The 23,028-nt window shown below is 35.9% G+C and overlaps 1 protein-coding gene across 1 annotated transcript in view; it reads left to right on the top strand.

Moving 5' to 3' along the window:
• Positions 1 to 23,028, top strand: part of CUBN (cubilin) — a 228,532-nt gene that overhangs the window by 40,830 nt on the left and 164,674 nt on the right. The window contains exons 20-28 of the mRNA XM_040968271.1: positions 2,000 to 2,162; positions 3,560 to 3,750; positions 10,120 to 10,264; positions 10,466 to 10,644; positions 12,078 to 12,243; positions 12,532 to 12,748; positions 14,016 to 14,146; positions 21,495 to 21,687; positions 22,730 to 22,890. Coding sequence (XP_040824205.1) covers positions 2,000 to 2,162; positions 3,560 to 3,750; positions 10,120 to 10,264; positions 10,466 to 10,644; positions 12,078 to 12,243; positions 12,532 to 12,748; positions 14,016 to 14,146; positions 21,495 to 21,687; positions 22,730 to 22,890 — 1,546 coding nt within the window. The remainder of the gene's footprint in view (positions 1 to 1,999; positions 2,163 to 3,559; positions 3,751 to 10,119; positions 10,265 to 10,465; positions 10,645 to 12,077; positions 12,244 to 12,531; positions 12,749 to 14,015; positions 14,147 to 21,494; positions 21,688 to 22,729; positions 22,891 to 23,028) is intronic.

The following is a 23,028-nucleotide window of genomic DNA, read 5'->3' as shown; positions in this document are numbered from 1 at the left end:
GAGACAGACACCAAAGTAATGGCCAATTAGTGTGATCTGTATAATATTTCTTTCCTCTCTGCCTTCCTGTCTCCCTCCTATCCTTTTTCCTTCTCTCTCTCTCTCTCTGTCTCTCTTAGGTTTTGGAGTAATGTATTTTAAATTTTACACTACAGTAAAAAGGTGTAACACTTCACCAAATATGAGGTTCAATAGGTAAAAAGCAAAAAGAGTCCTTTCAGTGGGAATACAGACACCAGCTATAAGCAGCAATTCAATGAAAACATTGGTCATTTCACCAACAAATGGTAAATTTTAAAGTAATAACAGATCATTAAAACTACACAAGTATAACATTCTTAACCATTAGTTTGACAAAGTTACAAAATAGAGTTTTAAAAATTTGTGTTTGCAGCATTACTGATAGAGAGGTTTCTTTCCTTTTTTTATCATCATTGTTTTTCTAAATCTTAGCTTCTATGTATTAGGTAAGCATGCAACATCTGTCTTTTTGAGTCAGCTTATTTCGCTTAACATGATATCCTCCAGTTGCATCTAATTGCCATCTCATATTGGGCAGATTTAAATCTGCAGTTGTCTGTATCAAACTGGCATTTGGACTTTCACAATTGGGCTTACAGAATTTCATATAAAATAACTTCAAATTGATTATGTTGAATTGGTTCATAAAAAACGACCCAATGAAATTGGTTGATAATTATGCCTGAAAGAAGAAAAGTCAGCCTGAATGCCTTCCTGCCTACAATGTAAAAGTATTAAAATCCAGGGAAGGCAAAAGCCTGTTATATTCAAATAGCTCCTGCAAGGAAGTGTATCAGAAATATTGCTCTCCATTTGTGGATTGACAAAGGTCCTTGACAAGATTGAGTTTTTAGGTTGTTCCTGTATTTTTTTTAATGGTCATAAATCTAAGTGCTCCTTGTTAAGAAGACAACATGCTTTCCTAGGTCCATTAGAGAAGAATGGAGTGCAATGGAATTATTTATAAAGACTAAAGATGCAGCTGTCAAATGAGGTCTTCACACATTGAAGTCATGAGTAATTTAACAGATGTAATAATGGATTTAAAACTTTCGAGAATGGCTGCAAGATCTATATCTCCCTGGAAATTTTCAGCAAAAAAAGGATCTTTTAAATGTTAAAAGTAATTAATTTTAAATAAATTCCATCAAATTAAAATTGGAGGCATTTTTCCATTCCTACTAATTGAATTCTAGATAATACGTAATAAGCTGTATCAATCATTTTGACAATATTAAAGTGTCTCTCATTTCTTGCCAAGTTACAGTATTTCAAGGAACTAAATAAATATAAGAATAAAATAAAATGGCCCATAATATTGCTGCTGAGGAAAAAAAGAATAACGTAGAAGGACATAATTATCCATATTAAAATATTGTCTGATTCATCAGTTCCTTTGTGTTCTATATAATGCAGTTTAAATTACAGAAGAATTACATGGAGGTCAATATGATTATTTAATGGACTAAAAATCAGCAATTAAAAAGAATTTTTAAGGCCACATTGTCATTAGTGAGGTACTTAATCATGATCAATGTTGTACTTTTAAAGTGCATTAAAGCATGTTTATGTTGCATCTAGCTGTACTTCCTTTTCTACCTTGGAGCTTTCTGAGTAGCTAGACCAAGTTATGAATGAATTAACACTGCTAACATTTCTTCTTCTGTTCTATTTGTATATATTTCTTTTCTTCTTTTAGACCTTTAGGAATTTATAATTTCAAATTTCACATCCAGGGAATAAAAAACCTAGGAAAGAAATCACTGGGATTAGTAGCATGAGGAAATCCAAAGTATACATGCAGTCTTGGAATTGAATGGTGGGATGAGAGCCCCATCTTTACTGAGCCTTAATAATATATTAGACACATAAATGTTGGATAAACTTCCTAGAGCAATCACTCCCTGTCCCCACTGCCCAATTTCCTGGTTATTACATAAATGATTGTGTTGACAATTACTTTGCGTTTTGTTTTTAGATTCGAGATGGACCTTTGCCTCAGGACCCCGTTCTTGGCAAGTTCTGCAGCACTGGCTCTGTCCAACCACTCCAGACCACCGGTCCCTTTGCCAGAATTCATTTCCATTCTGACAGTCAAACCAGTGATAAAGGCTTCCTTATCACCTACTTAAAATCACCTCGTAAGTAAACACTAAGTGGAAGTTTCAAGTGCATTTGAAAGAGTTTCCTAGTGTAATACATTGCTGAATATATTTTCTTAGACTAATAACATGCTTTTATAAATATTTCTCCATATGTATAGATTTTTCTCTTTATTTTTCCAATGCTCCATTATTAATTCTATAATACCTCTCAATTTCTAAATTGTGAAGTCCACATCATGATAGTGATATGTAAAACTTAAATTTTAAAAAATCAGAACATCAGGTTTCTACTGTGATTTGTTCCTTTTTAAAATTTTGTTTTGTTTGAGAGTTGTTGTTTATGTGTGTAATGCATAGCATTGAGACACAGAGGTTTTGTCCTTGGATCGAGTCTAGCTGTACAGAGCAGTTCTTCAGGACCCTAGGTACATACGGACTACAGTTTTAATCCCAAAGGAATACTACTATCTATGATACCTTCAACATGCATTGATATTTTACAGCTAAACAATTGAATGCTCCATTGTCTTTTAGTGGGGTTGAGAATTTTATTCACGGCATAAATCATTGTGTCTGTAATGAGAATTCACAGGAAAACACCCTTTAAATTTCAGATCCAGGAAAAGATAACTATGAACGTATTAACTGGTCCCTCTCCAGTCGTTTTGGCATCAGGTTGTATCTACAGACAAATTCCTGTCGTTTTTGTACCCTTCAAAGCTGTCTCATCTGCAAGGAACTTTTCCCTGACCACATCTGACTATCTTGTATTTATTTTTCCTTTAATCTGCTTCAGTTCTGTGGTTACATATTTATTTTTAAACATGTTGTTATAAACTACTTCAAATATTTTTTATAGTGAAACATGTATTTCAAAAGCAATTTAAAAATTTCAAAACAATTTACAGAACAGGTTAATGGATTGGAAGTTGGATTACACATCTTTACCTCTGCTTCTTAGGCTCTACACCAAAGTCCCACAAACATGTCAAAATGAAAGCCTTATCAGAGGCTTATGTTCAGGGTGAATGAAATGGGCATGTTCTGTGTGTGAATTTTTGTTAAAAAAAAAAGTATTTATCTTTGCAAAAGGCAAAGTGACAGAAAGGGAACAAGGGTGGGACAGAAGAGAGATTCCCCCAAATGACTGCAGTGGCCAGGTGGGTGTGTTGAGCCAGGAGCCAGAAGCATTTTAAAGCGCTTGGGCCATCCTCCACTGCTTTCCCAGGCACACTAGCAGGGAGCTGGATTGAAAGTGGAACATCTGGGACTTGAATCATTGCCTAAATGGGATGCCAGCACCACAGGCAGTGGCTTCACCCATAATGCCACAGCACCAACCCCGGTGTGTGGATTTTTAAAAACTGGCTCCAGTCCTTGGGAAGCTGAAGCACAGACATCCATATGATTGTCCTCTTTTTTTTTCTCCTCAGTGGATCTGCCTTGTGGAGGGAACTACACAGACCCAGAAGGCGAGCTCCTCCTTCCTGGCTTGTCTGGGCCTTTCGCTCACAGCAGGCAATGTATCTACATTATAAGGCAGCCCCAGGGAGAGAAGATACAAGTCAACTTCACTGGCCTGGAACTGGAGGGCCAGGGCGGCTGCTCTCAGAATTACCTTGAGGTAAGTTTGACTTCTCAGTCATTCTTAAATATGTGCATCAACTTTCATGTCCTGTCTTCAGTTGTCAGTCAGTAGCATCCAGATCATCTGAGAGCTTGTTAGAGGTGCAACTGGATGCCCTATCCAAGACGTGATGAGTCAGCCTTTCTGTGGGTTGGTCTCAGTAATCTGTTTCAGCAGCTCCTACAACCCCCTCTTTCCTGGGTTTTTTATTGATCTGTGATAAAAACTCACCTGTCAGGTGATGCTGATGTGGGTTCCTTTTGGAGAACAACTGGTCTAGAGAATATCAGGCAAGTGGCCTAAAACACAGCTTAAGTGGTAAATAGGGCATCAATAGAGAACAAAAAGAAAGGCTGAAAGTTGAAACTGATGAGGATGCTAAATTTCAGGCTATGAATTTGACTCCTAGTAGCTAAGGGAAATGTAAATAAGTAAGGCTAATAGGACTGACTAACAGGTAAAGGTCTCAGAGTGTACAGGATCATTTTATGTGTGATTGACCTCAACTCAGATTAGTTAAAGTGACCCAGCTGGTCAGTGGTGGAGGTTTATGTTAAAGCATTGAAGAACTGCTGTTTTAGAGGGTTCTTTTAATTATTTCTGAAGGTTACGCTCCTTCAGAAAACTAACTCTGTGCTATGGTTTTTGTAAGGAGAATATCATCACTTTTAAATGAGAAATTTGAGTCCCACAACTATCAAACTCTTACTGACCAAGTAAGACTTAGGTATATCTTCCTAGCTGTCTAGATAGATATATTTTGACTTATATTAAAGTCCTTATATCAAATAATCTGTACTCACTAGAAAAATTTGTGCAATAGATTTTTTAAAAATACATCTAATTGTCTTAATGTTCTTTATATAAGGATCATGGAATAAAGTGATAGGAACCAAAAGTAGCTATAAATGCACTATTTCCCAAAATATCATTTCCTTTTTAAAACAAATATTTATTTATTTATTTGAAAGAGTTATACAGAGAGAGCAAGTGGGACAGAAAAAGAGAGGGAAGGAGATTTAAAGAGAGATCAGTCTTCCATTCACTGGTTCACCCCTCTGATGGGCACAATGGCCACGGCTGGGCCAGGAAGAACCCAGGAGCCAGGAGTTTCTACGGAATCTCCCATACAGGTTATAAGAGGCCAAACACAGGGCATCCTCCACTGCTTTTTCCAAGTCTTTAGCAGAGAGCTGAATCAGAGCGGAGCAGCAGTGAAAGAAACTGGTATGCACTGGGATGCTGGCATCGCAAATAGTGCCTTTACCATGCTGGGCCGTGTTTTCATTATGAATAGCTATACTTAGAAGTTGTAATTTTTAAGCAAATAAAAATTAAAAAAGAATGATGGTGCATCAGAAATTGTGATGATAGAGAAGAGGGATGATTGTTATTTACTATTTATGAGAGAAAGTATACTACTCAAAACTTTAGAGAGAAGAGCAGAGAGGGAATTATAGAGAGAAAGAGAATAGTTAGAAAGCTTCTTTTGAGTATGAATAGGTGGCACTCCTGGGAATCCTGAATTTTCCCATTATGTGGTCCCAGATGCCTTGTTGCTAAGCAAACATGTCATTTAAATGAATATTCAAATTCCATTGTTTGGTATATTTCTTTCAAGCATAATGTGTTCTTGAAAGACTTCCTTTAAATGCTCAGTAAGAGAACCCCTATACACTAACTTACGAACAAGATTTAACTCCAAAAAATAAATATGATGTTGCCAAGATCCAGGGCTGCAGATCTTTTTATTATTTTATTATTTTATTTTTTTTTTAAACAGGAAGAACAATTTAGGTATTAGTTCTTATATTTTTATATCTATCTCAGCTACAATTTTTGCTTTTACAAACATATTGGCCAATGGAAGAAGTGAATGTAGTTACAAACTAACAAAAAGAACAGATCAACTGTTAGCTTTTATATCGTAGAGAAGAGCTCTATGAATGTGATAGGCGCATCTTTCCCGAATAAAAAGCAGCACCTCTCATGAATACTTTATGAGTGAATTAAGCCCTCAGAACACTGGGCGAAAGACATATTGAAGTAGTGATGAAACTTTAATTTTCAGTCCCAGACAATGTTATTTGTATGCTGAATAGTAAATTCAGAAACTAGGTGATGTAAAAGGCACAGGATTGAAATCAGATAGAGAGGAAAATGGTTAGAATTAATCACCCCTACACATCTTCTTAAACTTGAAATCTGCTATTTCACCCAAGGACAGGGACATTTGACAAAGGAGTACTACAAGAAAAGCTGGTCATGGGAAATTGTTTCTTCTTAACATGGAAAACAGACACATATGTCATATAAAATTGAGAAATATGTTTAGTATGATACACTGAATTTGGTTTCTGAAGTCAGATGTACAAGTGAAGTTGAATCACAAACTAACCACATCTTCAACTTCCATCACAACTTCAGTAAGTTCCTAATGCCAACTAAGCATCTGTTTACAATAAACACAAACAGAAATGATTGATAAAACCAGTGAAAGTACCAGGCTTATAGAACTCTATCAATTCTCTCCTAAATAATTACTGGATTAAGAAGTAAACAAAAATGCAATGAAAGACTATTTGCAAAATGAAAAACAGGAAATTTATATATTAAAACTTGTGAGACATTACCTGGGAGAACTAACTCCCTGGTAGTATCTTCAAGATAAAAAATATTGCCAAAGTGTGGAGGGAGAAGGGGAAAAGATGAGAACTGGAGTTTATAATCATGCATGAGACCCTTACAGGCAAAAATAGACACATTTCTTTTAGTTTTAGGAAATAAATGTTTAAGAATCTGATACAAGACAAATTTTGCTACAGATGTTAGAAGGAATACTATTTCATGAGACATAAAAAAAGCTTTAAAATGTTGACCATGAAACTGTGAAATGCAGGGACAAAAGGATACCTTTAGTGAAGCTGTTAAGTTCTTGTGTTGGACACCCACAACGGTACTGGAGTGCCTGATTTTCTAGTCCTGGTTATGATTTTTTAAATCCTAGTTGCTTTATTTCCTTTCCAACTTCTTGCTAAGCTAACCAACACCAGGAACTGTAGCAAGTGATGGCTACATTGCTTCAACTCACCTGTGAGACACAGATTGAGTTCAGAGTTCCAATATTTAGCTTGGCTCATTCCTGGTCATTGAGGGCATGTGGTGACCAAACAAGTGCTTGGAAGAATTCTTTATGTCTGTTTCTATGCCTTTCAAAATTGAATGAAAATAAGTAAATAACTTAAAATACAAAGGAGATTATTGCATCATACCACACCATATCCCCAAATAATTTTTAGTCCTTATCCGGCTTCTTTCATCTCTAGCTTTTAATTCTTAATCTCAGTTATAGTGGGGTTACATCCCTGTGTTCCCTACTTATATTATCCCAAAGCTAATTTCAAAAATCAAGTCTTTACTTAGCTAAAGAGAGCGTATCAACCGCTCATTTCACACAAGACCACCTGTTAAACCCTGCCACATGGTAGTGCACTGTTTTAAGCTTTTGGATGGACCATGTGCCAGTGCCAGCATAACGGATTTCCTTTCCATTAAAATATAATACTTAAGGGATTTAAAATATTATAATATAAAAAATAAATCTGGATACATGGCAAAAATTTAAAAACATGCATTAAGAAGTAGTTTTGGGACCTGATCCATTTCTGTATTAAAGCTTACTATTTATTTATTTCTAATCTTACACTTAAAGTTACATGTAAGTTGTGTTTTTTTTAATTTAGTTGATTTGAGGAAAGTGTATAAGAAGCCATTTCTTTATAACTACTCTGGTTTTTTATAAGAATTTCCTCTTGGTGAACTAGTTCAATTTATGCATTTAAAAATCAGAAGCCACAATACTCACTGGATAAAAATCCTGAGTCGTAAATTAAGCATTAGGATTCTTGGCTGAAATCATTCAATGCTTGCTACATGAATAAGGCAATTTTTGAGATGTATGGACCTGGTCCCCAGAACACCAAAATTCATCACTGTCATATTTTCTCAAGTGTACTCTACTAATTTCATGAATTTGTTGTTAACCTCCCATTAGTGATGATGGCATGATTTCACTTGACTGCTTAAACAAACTATTCCTATAAATCAAGTTAAAATAATAGTCTTATAAGTCAAGTTTAAGCTGTGATAACAAACAGTGAGGCTAACCAAACAAATTAAAATTGTGACAAAACACTCCTGTGGCTTACAACACATATTTGTTTTCTGCCCATGATAGCATATTGGTTTTAATCAGTTCTGTTCAACAGCTCTATTACTTCTTTCTATGCCTTCACTGTTCTGGATCCCAGGTTCTTGATCTTGTGAAGGGAAGAGTTAAAGTTAGTTGAATCATGAAGAAACTCTTGAATCTTCTATTTGGAAATGACTTTATCATTTCTGCTCACATTCTGTCAGGGAAGACAATTCCTTTGGCAGAGCACATAGTCAGTGAGACAGAGCAAGTAACATGGGCAAGGGAGACAGATACTTATTTCTCCTACCTGGAGGAAGTGAATAATGATGAAAAATATGAGCTTTAATTCTAGTTCATATGGCAAAAGAAAGAGTTGTTTATTTTTGAGAGGGCTACAAATTCACAAATCCTAGAATGTTTGATGCAAATTGTATTGCAATAGTATTTTTAGGGTAAGTTAAAGCATTGGACAAGTTTTATTTTAATATCTTTTTCAAAAGGTTTGTGGTTAAAGTACTGCAGCATCTGGGATCCATGGAGAATATAGGTTTTCAGATTTAATAAGGTTTAATTTTCACAGAGAGAAAGAAACAGAGCCAAAATCAATTGTACCTTCTAGGTTTAGGGCCCTTGAGCCCTGTAAGTTCCTCTTAGAACATTTGGACTGCAGCTGCCTTCCTCCTTGTGAGAGTCCTTGAATTTCATTAGTTGGGACCCAGAGGAATACTCCACTTAGGCTTACTCTAGTGCTGTTTCTTCTTCTCCTTCCCTTCTCATTCTCTAATGGATAAGCCAAAATAGACTGCAGGCTTGGAAGAAGCAGATAGAACCCAGGAGGGTCAGAGAGAAGGGAGATAATTTAATACTGTGTGCCCTGCTTTCTGTTTTCCAAGAACTGTGGTATGTCTGCTCCTCTAACAAAAACTGAATCATCATAATGTACCCAACAAGAATTTTTGACCCAACAAGAATACATGACCCAACAGGAATTTTTCAAGTATAGATTTGCAGAGTTCTTTGTTAGAGCCCGAAGGGAGTACAGGAATATTCCCCCTTGGAGGTATGTTGTATAATTAGAGAGAAATGTAGTATAACTTTACTATAGTATATTAAACTTGTACTGTAGGTGATGTAAGAGTTCAGAGAAAAGAACTGGTATGGGTGTGAGTCAATGGTATGGCATTTGACCTTTATTATGTCTGTGTGAGACTGTCATATGACCGAACTATACTGGATTTAATCATCTCTCTATTATTAGCCCTTTAAAATAGCTTCAGTTCTCAGTATTATAGAACATATGTTGATGAGGATCTGTCAAAATGCAGGCTTTGTCAGCGTCTTTCTCATTCTTATTATAGAATGCTAGAAGTAGAATGTTTCCAAAACGTACTTTCCAATTGTTTTCCAGAGCTTTAAACTTTTACCTGTTATGGGTGATAACTTTATCACATATCCCCAACATCTTTGAATATCATACTTCAGCATTTTTCCTTTACTGTATATTCCCCATCAACTAGATAATTCCTGTTTGTCTCAGGTTTGAGAAACATCTACTGGGAAGTATTCTGTTTTCTTTATCAGACTGGCTAGAAATGTTTGTTTTATGTCCCCATTTCCCAGTATCACACAGGAAAACAATTCTAAATGTGTTTATGAATGCTTTTTTTTGAATTTTGTTTTTCTTATTTTTTTACTTTATTATTCATATTAAATAGCCCCCACCCCCACCCCATGACAGATACTCCTAATTTTTGAAGCTGACTCCTTAGGCTCTCTGTTTTATCTCTTTCATTTTTTTTTTTCCACAAATAGTGAAAACAACTGATTCTGTGACCTCCCTTGATTACAGATTTGTCTGAGATGTGTTTACTTTGGTATGCAGTATTGTTTTTTGTTATTTTCTAAGTAGTCTACAATTTTAGATTTATTTCCTCTTTGCAATTATAGAAATTCTTAGAATACATTTAAAATTCTGGTATGTTTGGATTTTCTTGAATTAAGATTTTATTATTGTTGTGTGTTAAATCACTGATTGATTTCAGATAGGAATTCCATATGCACCTCCAATTTCATTGGCACTTTGAAGCTGCCATTCCCCTGTCTCTAAATGTCACCACTGCCATGGTAATTTTGATTGAGATTACAGATCTATTTTATTTTAATTTTTTTAGGTTCGAGATGATAAAATATTACTTGGAAAAGTTTGTGACAATGAAACCCTCTCTCATTTTACATCCATTACTAATATTATCTGGATCAGGCTTAAAATAGATGCTTCTGTTGAAAAAGTTAGTTTCAGAGCTGTTTATCAAGTTGGTAAGAAAACTTATGCTTCATTTGTGTTGAATTCAAATTGTCTGATTATTACACCTTAATTTCTCAATTTATTCAAGTGGCCAGAAAAATATTCTCACAAAAATATCACTTTCTGTTAAAATCTTAAAATTAAACTTTGTAGTAAAATTGAGAGTAAGAATTATATCATCTCTCTTCAGATTTATCATTTTCGTATTGCAGCTTGTGGGGGTGAATTAAGTGGAGAAGGGATCATTCGCTCTCCTTTTTATCCTGATGCATATCCTGGAGAAAGGATCTGTAGGTGGACCATCTTCCAACCCCAAGGTCAGGTAGTTCTTCTCAACTTTACTGCATTTGAACTTGGAAGTTCTGCCAACTGTGAAACAGATTATGTTGAGGTAAGACTTAAATAATTCTCAAGTATTAACTTTGGTTTTATGTTATTAAAAATACCATGTTATGATATCTGCAAATGGGTTAACACAAATAATCTTTGATACAGATCAATATCTTCTATGAATATTAATCCAAAAATACCCAATCAATACTTGAATTCAGTATATAAAGAGGATCATGTACCAAGAAGGATTTATCCTTGGATTTTTACATTGATATAAGTTCAAAAACAAATCAATTAATATTAATATGGGATAATTTTAATAGGAGAATAAAATAAAGGGAAAAACACAATATCACCTCAGTAGATCCAGATATAAGATCCAACAACTTTTCATGATAAAAAACACTCAGAGGGAGAAAAAGCTTTTCAATAAATACTGCTGAATATTCACAAGCAAAATTATGAATTTGGACCCCTTCCTTATTCCATATGCAAAAATTAACTAAGAATGGATATTACAGACTTAAATATGTGAACTAAAATCGACTCTTAGATAAAACCATGATGGTAAGCATTTGTGACCTATGGTTAAACAAGACTTGTTAGCTATGGAAAGTAGGTATAAACAGTAGTAAAATAGAAAAATTGGACGTTATGAAAGCTAAAAAATCATCTGATTTTGCATGTGGCCAAAGGTTATGAATACACATTTCTTTAGAGAAAATATAGAATTGAGCAATAAGCATGTTAAAAGATGCTTCACATCATTAGCTATGAGGAAAATGCAAATCAAAACCATGGTGAAATGTCATATCACATCTGCTAAGATGGCTGTGATGGAGATGTCAGTCAATACCAGTGTCGGAAGGGATGGTAGGAATGTCAACTGGTACAGCTGACTCTGAAACCAATTGCCAGCCTCTCCAAAATTAACCATTGACTCACCACTTGAATCAGTAACATATGTTCACACAAAAGTTTGTATCCAGATATAGTTGTTAACATTCATAACGACACATAAAGTAGAAGGCACGGTCATTGTTTATAATTGAAAAAGCAGAATCAGCTTGAATAATTATCAACTGATGGATGGATAGATAATAGGCATATTCATAAAATGAAAGGCTCTGTGGCATTAAAAGGCAATGATGTAATGATACATGTTAAACTATATATGAACATTGAAATCATATGCAACAGAAGAGAACCTAGTCATGAAATATTGCATATTGCATAATTCCATTTTTTTTCAAATGTACAAAATAGACACTTTACAGAGACAGAAAGTAGATTGGCAGCTGCTTCAAACTCTGATCATGGGCAAATGACAAGTATCTTTCAGGATAGTTAAAATGTTCTAAAATTGTGTTCACAAATTGATTATTACTATGTAGATGTAAGCATCAGGCAATTATTGTCATAAATTTTTGCAAAATAGGTGACCAGTGAAATAAACTTGTTTTTTGTTTTTGTTTTTGTTTTTTGCTTTAGATTGGTAACAGTTCAATTTTGGATTCCCATGAAAATAAAAAATATTGTGGCACAAACATACCTCCGTTGATAACGTCTATATACAATTTTCTTTATGTCACATTTGTGAAAAGTTCCTCTACTGAAAACCATGGTTTTATGGCTACATTTAGTACTGAGGATTTGGGTAAGAGATTGTCTCTTTCTTCTCTTATGTATACATAAGCATAAATTAATATTGGTAATAAATATTACATAGAAATCACATACAGTATAATAAAGAATATATTTCCTAATCTCAATATATATATCTGGTATATACTTATATACAAGAAAATAGGTTATCTTAAGCAACACATAAGAAACATTTTTATTTGGAGATATTTAAAGACTAGAAACAGCATATTTTATTTTGGAATCCTGGTATCTTACTGTTTACTTGTTGTGATGTGTGTTCTAATTTTTATTTCATCAGTGTGTGGAAAAGTTTTTACAGAGTTGAGAGGCACCATTCAAAGTCCAGGTCATCCAAATATCTACCCCCATGGTGTCAACTGTACCTGGCATGTATTTCTTCAGCCTGGTCACCTAATTGGTTTGACGTTCAAAAGTTTTCATCTACAGTTTGATTATAACTGCAGTAATGACTACCTAGAAATTTATGACACTGACTCTGGAACATCTCTTGGGAGGTGAGCACATTTTCTTTTCTATTTTATATTATTTTTATTGGAAAATCAGATATACAGAGAGGAGAAGAGACAGAGGAGGATCTTCTGTCCACTGATTCACTCCCGAAGCAGCCGCAAGGGCAAGAATTGTGCTGATCCAAAACTAGGAGCCCAGAACCTCTTCTGGGTCTCCCACACAGGTGCAGGTCCCAAGGCTTTGGGCCGTCCTCAACTGCTTTCCCAGGCCACAAGCAGGGAGCTGGATGGGAAGCAGAGCTGCCCACTTTTATTATTTTTTAAGATTTATTTTATTTTATTTGTAGAATTTATTATTTTATAGAATTTTATTTGGAGAAGAACAAAACTGGTAATATATTGACCATTTATTATCTATATCATCTTCTTTAAAAATTAACAGATACACTGTATATTTTTATCTTACACAATGTGATTTTATGAAGTATATTTACGTTGCAGAATGGTTAAATCTGTCGAATTAATGAGCAACTCCGTCAAGTAGGTACAATCATCACCCTCATTTTAGAGATGGGAACACCAAGGCATGGGCAGCACACAATCTGCCCATAGTTGTCATTGCCTATAAGTGACAGAATCGATTCTCAAGTTTGTACTCCGTACATTTTTAGATTTTATTTATTTATTAAAAAGGCAGGTTGGGGAGGGAGAGCAGTGAACAAGTGAGAGAGAAAGAGAGAGATAAAGAGAGAAAGAGAATCTCTTATCTGCTGGTTTACACCTGAATGTCCTCAATAGCCAGAACTGGAACAGACCCAAGCTAGGAGCAAGGAATTCCATCAGGGACCCAAATGTTTAGGCCGTCATCTGCTGCCCAGCTGGGTGTGCCTTAAGGGGAAGCTGGATTGAAAACAGAGCTGGGACTTGATCCTAGGCATTCTAATATGTGATGTGGGCAGCTTAAACCACTGTGTTGTGGCACCTACCTATACATTTATAATTGTTTCTGTTGTCTTTTTATGCGTATTACATTTTTGTTGGCAAACGGATTAATAGGCTATATGACCATCTAGTGTAGCAATTTTATTACATTTCTCATTTATGGTAAGTCATACAACCACTTCAGGAAGTTATGAACAGATACTTTTCCGTAATACTCAAAAAATTTTGTATGAAATATATTTGTTTTACAAGATTGCTAAAAACATATTAAAATTTATTGTCATGTTTACATGCCTGATTTTTGTATGTAAATTCAAGCACAGTAAAAGCGTTTAAACCTTTTAATCGATTTTTTCTTGATTTGGAATAGGTTTTGTGGACACTCCTTCCCACCTTTTCTGATCAGCACTGGCAACTCAATAACGCTGAGATTCGTGGCAGACTCTGACCTAGCTTATGAAGGCTTTGTAATAGAGTATGAAGCACTGGATGAGTCAGAAGGTAACAGAACAGTCTTATAAATTTAGTCTTATTTACTCAACTAAAACACCATGAGAATACTTAAAGTATTCATCCCCTATCCTCTGAACATAATTAAAAGTATATTTAGAATAAAGTATAATAACTTATACATTTACTTTCTTAAAAACAGAGTAACAATTAGACAAGAGCTTTGTATCCATTTTCCATCTTCAAAATTTGATAGTTGTACGGTCACTTTGTAAGTAAATGTTTTTGGTCTCAGGAACAATACACCGAAGCTTGTAGCAACAAAGACATAAAATGTCTCCAAGTGGTTCAGATAATAAGTCACATAAAATGTCTCCAAGTGGTTCAGATAATAAGTCGAGTCAGAAGAAAGAGCAGATGAGTGAGAGAGAGTGAGAATGAGAGAGCAATAAAGCAATGGGGACAAAAGTAAAAATATAGTAAATCTAGTAAACGTAAATAAAAATGTTGTAAAACCAATGCAGGAGCTACTGAAAATTTTAAAGTATATAGGAGAAGGGGCCCAGCGGCGTGGCCTAGCAGCTAAAGTCCTCGTCTTGAATGCGCCGGGATCCCATATGGGTGTTGGTTTTAATCCCAGCTGCTCCACTTCCCATCCAGCTCCCTGCTTGTGGCCTGGGAAAGCAGTCGAGGATGGCCCAAAGCTTTGGGACCCCTACCTGCATGGGAGACCTGGAAGAGATTCCTGGACGGAAGATCTTCCTCTCTGTCTCTCCTCCTCTCTGTATATCTGACTTTGTAATAAAAAATAAATAAATCTTTTTTTAAAAAAAGTACATAGGAGAAGCTGAAGATTAGATTTAGAAAAAGAAAACAATAAGGGGAGTATTACTGCATGGAATTCTGTTAAAGTAAATGTAAGCTCTTAGCAAATTATAGATTTCGAAAGTAATCTAATGAAATTATTTAATATGTTCAGTATTTATTCTTTGTACTATAACTTCCCTATTACTTAATTCTCACTGTTAGTTTGCTCTCTAAAAATGTAGCATTGAAAGCAAATATGTTTGCAGGCTGTCTGATTATGTGGAAGCTAGAGTTACAGCTGTCTTCAAGAGCCTATGAGATCTTTGAGCCAGGTTTCATCAGGCTTATATTCCCTGAAATGGGTGCCTTTCTAGGGAGTCTGGGCTATTGTTTAACACATAAGTATCATCCAGTGCTTTGCATGCATGGGGGACACACAGAGGCTGTGCCTGCCAAGCTTTCCCCAGCCACAGAATTGCCCAGAAGCAGGGTGTGGTTCACTGCCTTCCTTCCAGAAATGGTTGGAGACGTCCCCTGTACCTCAGTGTTGTCTATCAGTCCAGCATTCAGAGGGCTCCAAATGTGTCTTTTAAAGACCCTACTACTTCAAATAAATAAAAAGGAAAAAGATCTCCCACTCAAGAGACCTAAGCTCAGTTCCTCATTAGTTCTCCTTTGGAAGGAGTGACCACTGCTCTTCATTTCCAGCCCAACAGTATCCCCTACACTCGCTTCAGTTCTTTGTTTTGGACAGCTGGATTTAGATTTCTCCAGAATCCTGACTGTGACAGAATTGGATAATTTTTATCTTTAATAGAACTCTCTAGAAGATTGTTCCTTATCCAGTTCAAGTACATGGGAAATTAAATCCCCAGAATTCATAATAGGTTAGGTTGTGACATTTGACATACTCACTGGACTTTGTTCAGATGATTAACATCCAACAACCAAATTTAGTTTCTCAAGAAATAGTGGATATACACTTTTCCATACTTCTGCAGTTTTATCTCTCTGATATGGATGGCTGCAAACTGAAGTACATGTTAGATTAGGATTTGCAGTAAGTCATTTGAACTCTGAGGGCTAGTTTTCTCATCTGTATAATTATAGGATTGGATTTGATGATCTTTGAAATGTCTTCCGGTGCTAATCACCTATGAATATGGTTTTAATTGGCTGCATGAATAAACTGACTGTACCTCAGCTGTACTTCCAGCCAGACCTCTTGAAAATATCATGGAGATCTTTGTAATAATATGCAAAGACACATCCCTGCAATGATTACAACCCTGTTAATATTACAATTAGTTGTAAGACAATATATAATGCAACAAGAACTAAGAGTGAGCAAAATAAGCAGAATAAAGAGTTGAGAAAAATGAGTCAACTGGAGCGGAAGAAAAGCAAGTGATACCGAAAAAAAAAAAAAAAAAAAGAAACCTAAAGTGACAAACTGGAAACACTGTCCAGCCTGCTTTTCTGTCTGATAATCACGATTCTATCCTCTACGTTTTCCAGAAGGGTTGCAACCCCAGAAGAGGAATACTCACTCTGCATCTTGACCTAGCCTGGCAGGTCACTGTGTGCCTGACATTGCTGGATAAACCCAAACATCCAGTCAAAACAGTCAAAACAGTCTAAATAGCCATTAGATGACTGGATCCAGGGGCCATGGAGAACCTTCCATTTACAATTCTGGAGCATCACAATTTGCTGTGGGGATTAATATGTGAGCCACAGGCTCTCCAGGTTCCTGTAGATTAGTATGTGGGCCACAGGCTCATGACTGGTTAACGGTAGCCCTGCAGAGTTGCTCAGGGATGAGCGGGGCTGCAGAGATGGGGAGTGAAACAGCCAGGCAGCCTGAGTCATAGTGAGCAATTGCCTGGAAAATAGGGAGTTCTTTCTTCTCAGTTGTCTGATTTTGGTATTTTCTGCAGAACAAAATGATATTGGGAAAATATCAAGAATTGCTCACCCTAATTTATTGCTCAAACAGAAGTAATGGCCAGAGCAACCACAATGGATTTTGCTTTTTGCTTTCTACTTCCTCAGTACAAGAGATTGAGTTCCCCACTGCTGAAGTCTTTCCTGTCTTCATTCAATAAAAGTGAAAGCTCCCTGATTTACCTTTCACATCTGCAGTCCCTATGGTATAGCTCTGACATCAACCCCTACGTGTGTGTTTGGAAAGAAAAGGACCAGCCTTCCTCCTCATCCCTTTTTCTGTAGTTACCCAGATGTGCCTGTGGAGCCAGAAAGGAAGAAGTCACAAGTGAAATGTGATTAGAAAATCTTCAGAAGTTCTTAGTAACTGATGGTGAGAACAGGTTGCCAGTGTCTCCTGACTGAATCCTAAGCACAGTCTCAAACTATAATATTCATATGATTGATTAATTACTTTGAACAATTTAAGTTGTAATTGTGTATTCTGTTACAATCTTTCATGTGAGTATATCTTCCTCCAAAGAGGGAACTTTTAAAGTGAAAACTGGTAGCAGAAGGGAGCTAAAAAAAAAAAAAAATGAAAACAAGAATGGACTGATTTTCAACTTTAATATTAGGTAAAAACCTTTATAAAATTCAAACCATTGTTTTTGAAATTGTAGTTTGCAACTTAATTGAGACTCATGAGATTGACTTACAAGTTTACTCTGCATTTGTTGAAAGTATGGAGAAAAATCGGGCCTGGCGCGGTGGCGCAAGTGGTTAAAGGTCCTCGCCTTGCACGCCCGGGATCCCATATGGGCGCCAGTTCTATCCCGGCAGCCCCGCTTCCCTTCCAGCTCCCTGCCTGTGGCCCGGGAAATCAGTCCAGGATGGCTCAAGGCTTTGGGACCCTGCACCCACGTGGGAGACCCGGAAGAGGCTCCTGGCTTGGGACCGGCATAGCACCGACCGTTGCGCTCACTTAGGGAGTGAATCATCGGACGGAAGATCTTCCTCTCTGTCTCTTCTCTCTGTATACCTGCCTTTCCAATAAAAAAAATAATAAAAATAAATCTTTTTTTTAAAAAAAGAAAGTATGGAGGAAAATAGAAAATAGGAAAATAGAAACCAGCAGAGTATCATACAATCAAGTGCCAACAGATAATCTGTTGGTTTTATCATGTCTGCATTAAGTTTTGGAACCATGGTAGAAGAGTTGCCCATGGTGCACCTGGTACCATTCAGTCCAGAGATGCGATAGAACTCTGATGAACCTCTTATGTTCTTCTACAGAGAGAAGCCTTGCAGTTTGTCCAAGTAAATGTCTGGTAGTGGCCATAACTGCATCAGTATAGGTTGAAGGAGAGCCCTCCTGGGTCTTCCCAACCTCTTCATTTCCTTGGAGTTCACAAAGGGAGAGCTCTTTAAAACTGTTTATTGCATCAAAGCAAAAACAGGCTCACAGGAGTAGAAAGTGAACAGATTTGTTAACCAGAAGAGTCAGAGAGGTTTTCTGATTTAATACTTCACTCTGCCAATGGCAGCATTCTTAAACTCTGGGATTCTTAAGATATATGGAGTTAAAGGAGGGACTGTCTGCTTAGCAATTCAGGTGTTAGTATGCTGTCTAGAGATTCTGTATTAGTCTTCCTGTGTATTTTTTTTTTAACCAAGCAATTCAAGTGAGTCTGGTGAAACTGTTTTTATAGTTCCCCAGAGATTGTGGTGTGACTTTCAGAATTGTAAATTGTGTTACAGTTAGGAGATGTAATGATGATTTGAACCATAGTTATTTTGGGTGGAAAGTCCTGTATATAGTACAGTGAAGATGGAGGAAAAGCCCAAAGACTTGGTTCTAGTCCTAATAGGCAGTATTTTGAAAAAGTCACAAATCTCTCTGATTCTTTCTGCCCAATGTATTCTGAGTTGTTTTCTATGAGGTAGTTAGATATTTCACCCCCTGAAAGTTTTTTGTTTTATTTTGTTTTGTTTTAAAAATTTACTTACTAATTCATGTATTCTTATATGTTTGTATATATTGTGTATAGGCATCTCAGCCCTTTCCAATCCAGTTCACTTATCTTATTTAATTGGTTTTATTTCTTAGGTTGAAAATACTGAACAAGTTGCATATCTGTGGTATTGCTAGGCGCATGTGTATCTTTGTTCCTAAATTGACATCTTCTACATAGACAAACCATGGATTATGATAGAGCACAGGCATTGGAGATCAGGGGAATAGGCTTAAATGCTATCTTTGCCATAGGTGAATGAAATGACTGTCAGAACTTCCAGAGTTTCAGATTCCTAATCCGTTTCTTCAAAATGTGGGAGTAGTGGTGACTTCATGTGTCACAAAATCAGGGAAGAGAAAATGAGGTATTCAGCGTGAAATTACACTATGGTTGTACAGGACCATGGCTTGGCCAGATTTACAATATGATTCCCATGTCCATGAGTTGGGCATTTACAAGGGAAAAGAAAAAGCAGTGCCTGAGACCATTTAGCAGTGATTTGCAGCTAAAAGTTGAGTTTGAGTAACAAGCCTTCTTTCCTTAGGAAAAAAAAGTCAACCTTATAATAATAACGTATTTTCTCAAATCTTTGAAGATAGTTAAGGCAAACATACCATGAAAAACAGAAAATGGTTCCTGGATGGACCCTTGGCTAGTCACATGCACATCTAGAAAATCGGAGGTCACTTGAGTTATCAAACCAAAAGTTTCACAAGTTTTTTCATAAAGCAGTTTATTCATCCTTATTGTGATAGAACAGTCATAGTGTATTCCATAAGGCAAAGCGAGGCGGAGGGAGACAAGTGAATCATAATCCAGGGTTTCCTGATACGTTGCATTCCTTTAGCTACAGGAAAAGGGGGACTGATATTATCATTGCTTTGTAGGTTAGGGGATTATCCAAGTTTCCTCTCTTTCCTTTTAATAATGAACTAAATGCTACACAATGAAAGCTTATTTGAAAACAGTGGAAGCAGAGATATGTAGTGATTTTTAGAAAAATCTAGTTTTGTGATTTTTAAAATGATCTGCAGAGGATGTATACCTACTGTTTTCTGTGTTATGATTTCTTTGAGGTTGGTCAGAGAGAAAAATATGTGAGTTCTGCCAAGTATTGTCTTTGATCTACGGGGATGCTTTCTCATCACTAGGAATGAAAGAAATGTACCTTTCTTCATCTTTTTGTAATTCTTTTACACTGTAATAACATACCAACTGCTATTGGATATGTATTTTCCCTTGGCAACTTAAGCCAAAACAAATTGTGCAAAGTTATAAACTTGTGTTTCATATTTTAAACACATTTTATTTATTTGAAAGGAGAGACAAAACAAGCAGGTAGGTATGTAGACAGACAGACTCAGAAAGTTTTCAGTGGCTGATTCGTGGCCCAAATGCCTGCAGAAGCCAGGGCTAGATCACAGCCAAGCCAACCGTCAGAGACTCCACCCCATGTGTGTGGCGGGGACCTGGGTACTTGTGCTCTCCCAACGCACATTAGCTGGGGGGACACACTAGCTGTAGCATGACAGCTACACATCGGCCTCAGAACTTGGAATAGTTTGTGCGCATAGCAGTGGTTCCTCTGTTTTTCTGAGTGTGTTCAAGTAGCAGCAAATGGATAAATAACATACTTAAACATTCCTGTTTTGTTTCCCTTAAAATTAAATATAGTACTTTATTCTACTCCAAAACCTTAGAGTCATAGAACTTTGTCTGCTTCTGGGCTCTAGGATTGGATGATTATTACATACAAAATTGAAGCAACATTAAAAATGCTTTCTTTGTAAAGTCGTTCAGATTTTGAGAGCATAGGGAGCTGAGTGGGTTGGTTAGTAAGAATAGAGTTTGAAGGGCTGAACAGGTACAGTTGAAACTGTTAAACTAATATGGTTAACATTTCTTCAGGACATAAAATTATTCAGATATTCTGATAATTTATATAAATATTTAATTCATTCCTCAAAAACTGTGCAAAAGCATAATGCTAGCATAAATTTAATATATATTCTTGTATGAATTTAAATATTTAGCAATGTTTAATTTATTCCTCAAAATTATGCAAAAAGCATACTTTTTGCAAATGATGGCTACTTCCATTATTGGGCCAAACCCTTTAGTTGTATTGCTCTTTGCGGATGTTCAGCTTTCTGTTGTTAAGATGAGGGAAGTGAGGCTCAGAGTAGTGGAGTAAATTGTCCAGTATGCATAGCTTGTCAATATTTTAGAAGGGTTTTGAGTCTAAATCATTATGAACCCAAGCCAGCATGCTCTTAACCTCATGGCTGAGCTACTTGTGTCAGATTACAAAGAGGACAGAACTGAATTATTTCTATTATTTCTCTAATTGAAGCTAAGTTTGAATGCTTATGATAATTTTCATGTATTCAAAAAATTATAATGCTTCCACCAGCCAAAAAGATCGTCCATCCAAGATGTATATAACAATCAAGGTCTGCTGCTGCTATTTGTCTTGCATTTGACATTTCAAAATATTTGTTTCAAAAATTAAGTCATTTGATATTTCCAGAAAAGCATGTTGCCAAGCAAATACATTGGCACAAATAATGAAGTATGTGTTCCTAAACATAGTCCAGTGGTCTCATCTTTTCTATGTTTTTTCTCCTGTGTTTTCTTTCTCTTCACAGTATGCATAGAAGACTATACAGAAGAATCTGGAACCCTCACTTCTCCAAACTTCCCTAATAATTACCCCAACAACTTAAATTGCATTTATAGAATCACAGTGGAGACTGGAAAGCAGATATCATTGCACTTCACCAACTTCTCCTTGGAAGAAAGCTATTTTGGCGCATGCGTAGGAGATTTTGTGGAAATCAGGTAAGTGTCTTTATTTACTTCATTGTAATATTTTTCATTATTTCATTAATAATTTTGAAAAGATTCAGGAAAGTTAATCTTCATAAATTACAAATTCCATAAATTGCTTTGTAAAGTCCCTGCTATGCACTTTCTTTTAAGAAGTGGAGCTTGACATTTGAAGTCCCACTTAGAGGAAATGGTAAAAACGGCATGAGAATCAGTGATTACCTTGAAGTGATATTTCTAGAGATTACTGAAAACAAATCTCAGATTTTATTTAGGAAAAGAAATGAGATGTATTACTACTCTGAAATGAATTACTTGCAATTGTTGAATGTCTTCTTTGTTTACATAAAAAACACTTTAAATTTTAGACTGTTTGATTATGTCAAAATGATGGCAGGATAACAGTGGATTGTCTTACCGAAAACAATGAAGATTTTGTTTGCAAATAATAAAACTCTAAGCTTGTAAGTTTCAGTATAAGGCATTCTTCCTTCCTTATTTGGTATTTAAGACAGGTCATCAGTAAAGATAATTCAGCTCATATGTTGATATCTTCTCAAACCATTATACTACATTAAATTATTATAATCATGTGGATATGTTTGTATTTCGTATTTTTATTAAACATTTCAAATCTGGACTCATAGTTTATAATAAATTTTGGTCTGATATGTTTTTTAAGATTTGTAGCAATTAATCACTGGCTAGTGATTAGTGTTGAATGAACTTCTTTATTTTTCTTGCTTAGTTAACAATCAAATAAGGTTTGTAGTGAGATAGAAAGGTTCTGAGATTAGGAAGGACCCTTACCCTCCCACCCCATAGCGACAGGAGAAAAAGTGGAAAGACCTTAGTCTTCTGCCATAGTGGCAGGAGCAAAAGTGGAAAAAAGAGACCCCTATTTTTGTTTTTTTTTAAAGAGTAATTTTGAGAGAAGTTGACTAGTCTGCTAAACTGATTGTTTTTGCAGTTCCAAAGTTCAAATTTTGTTAAATGTCTGTACAATAATAAAACTGACAATATAATACATTTCCATTTCTGTATTCTGTCACAGAGATGGAGGCTATGAAAATTCCCCACTTCTGGGAGAATACTGTGGCTCAAATCTACCTCCGAGGATCATCTCTCACAGTAACAAACTGTGGTTAAGATTTAAGAGTGACATGCTGTTCTCGGAGTCTGGTTTCTCAGCTCACTGGGATGGCTCATCAACAGGTAAGCAACAGACCACTGACACTCATTGAGAAACCCAGACTGATAAGATTTCTTGATTCTTGGATGAATATGCTCATTCCATCATCATCATTTGTCCATTTTGCCATGATTTTTTGAATGGACTTCAACATTGCCAAT

The sequence above is a fragment of the Ochotona curzoniae genome, unplaced genomic scaffold (assembly GCF_017591425.1).
Source record: "Ochotona curzoniae isolate NIBS_2020 unplaced genomic scaffold, NIBS_Ocur_1.0 scaffold_4683, whole genome shotgun sequence".
Taxonomy (NCBI): Eukaryota; Metazoa; Chordata; class Mammalia; order Lagomorpha; family Ochotonidae; genus Ochotona; species Ochotona curzoniae.
The sequence above is the reverse complement of the archived record's forward strand: the minus strand, read 5'-3'. Positions and strand labels throughout refer to the sequence as shown.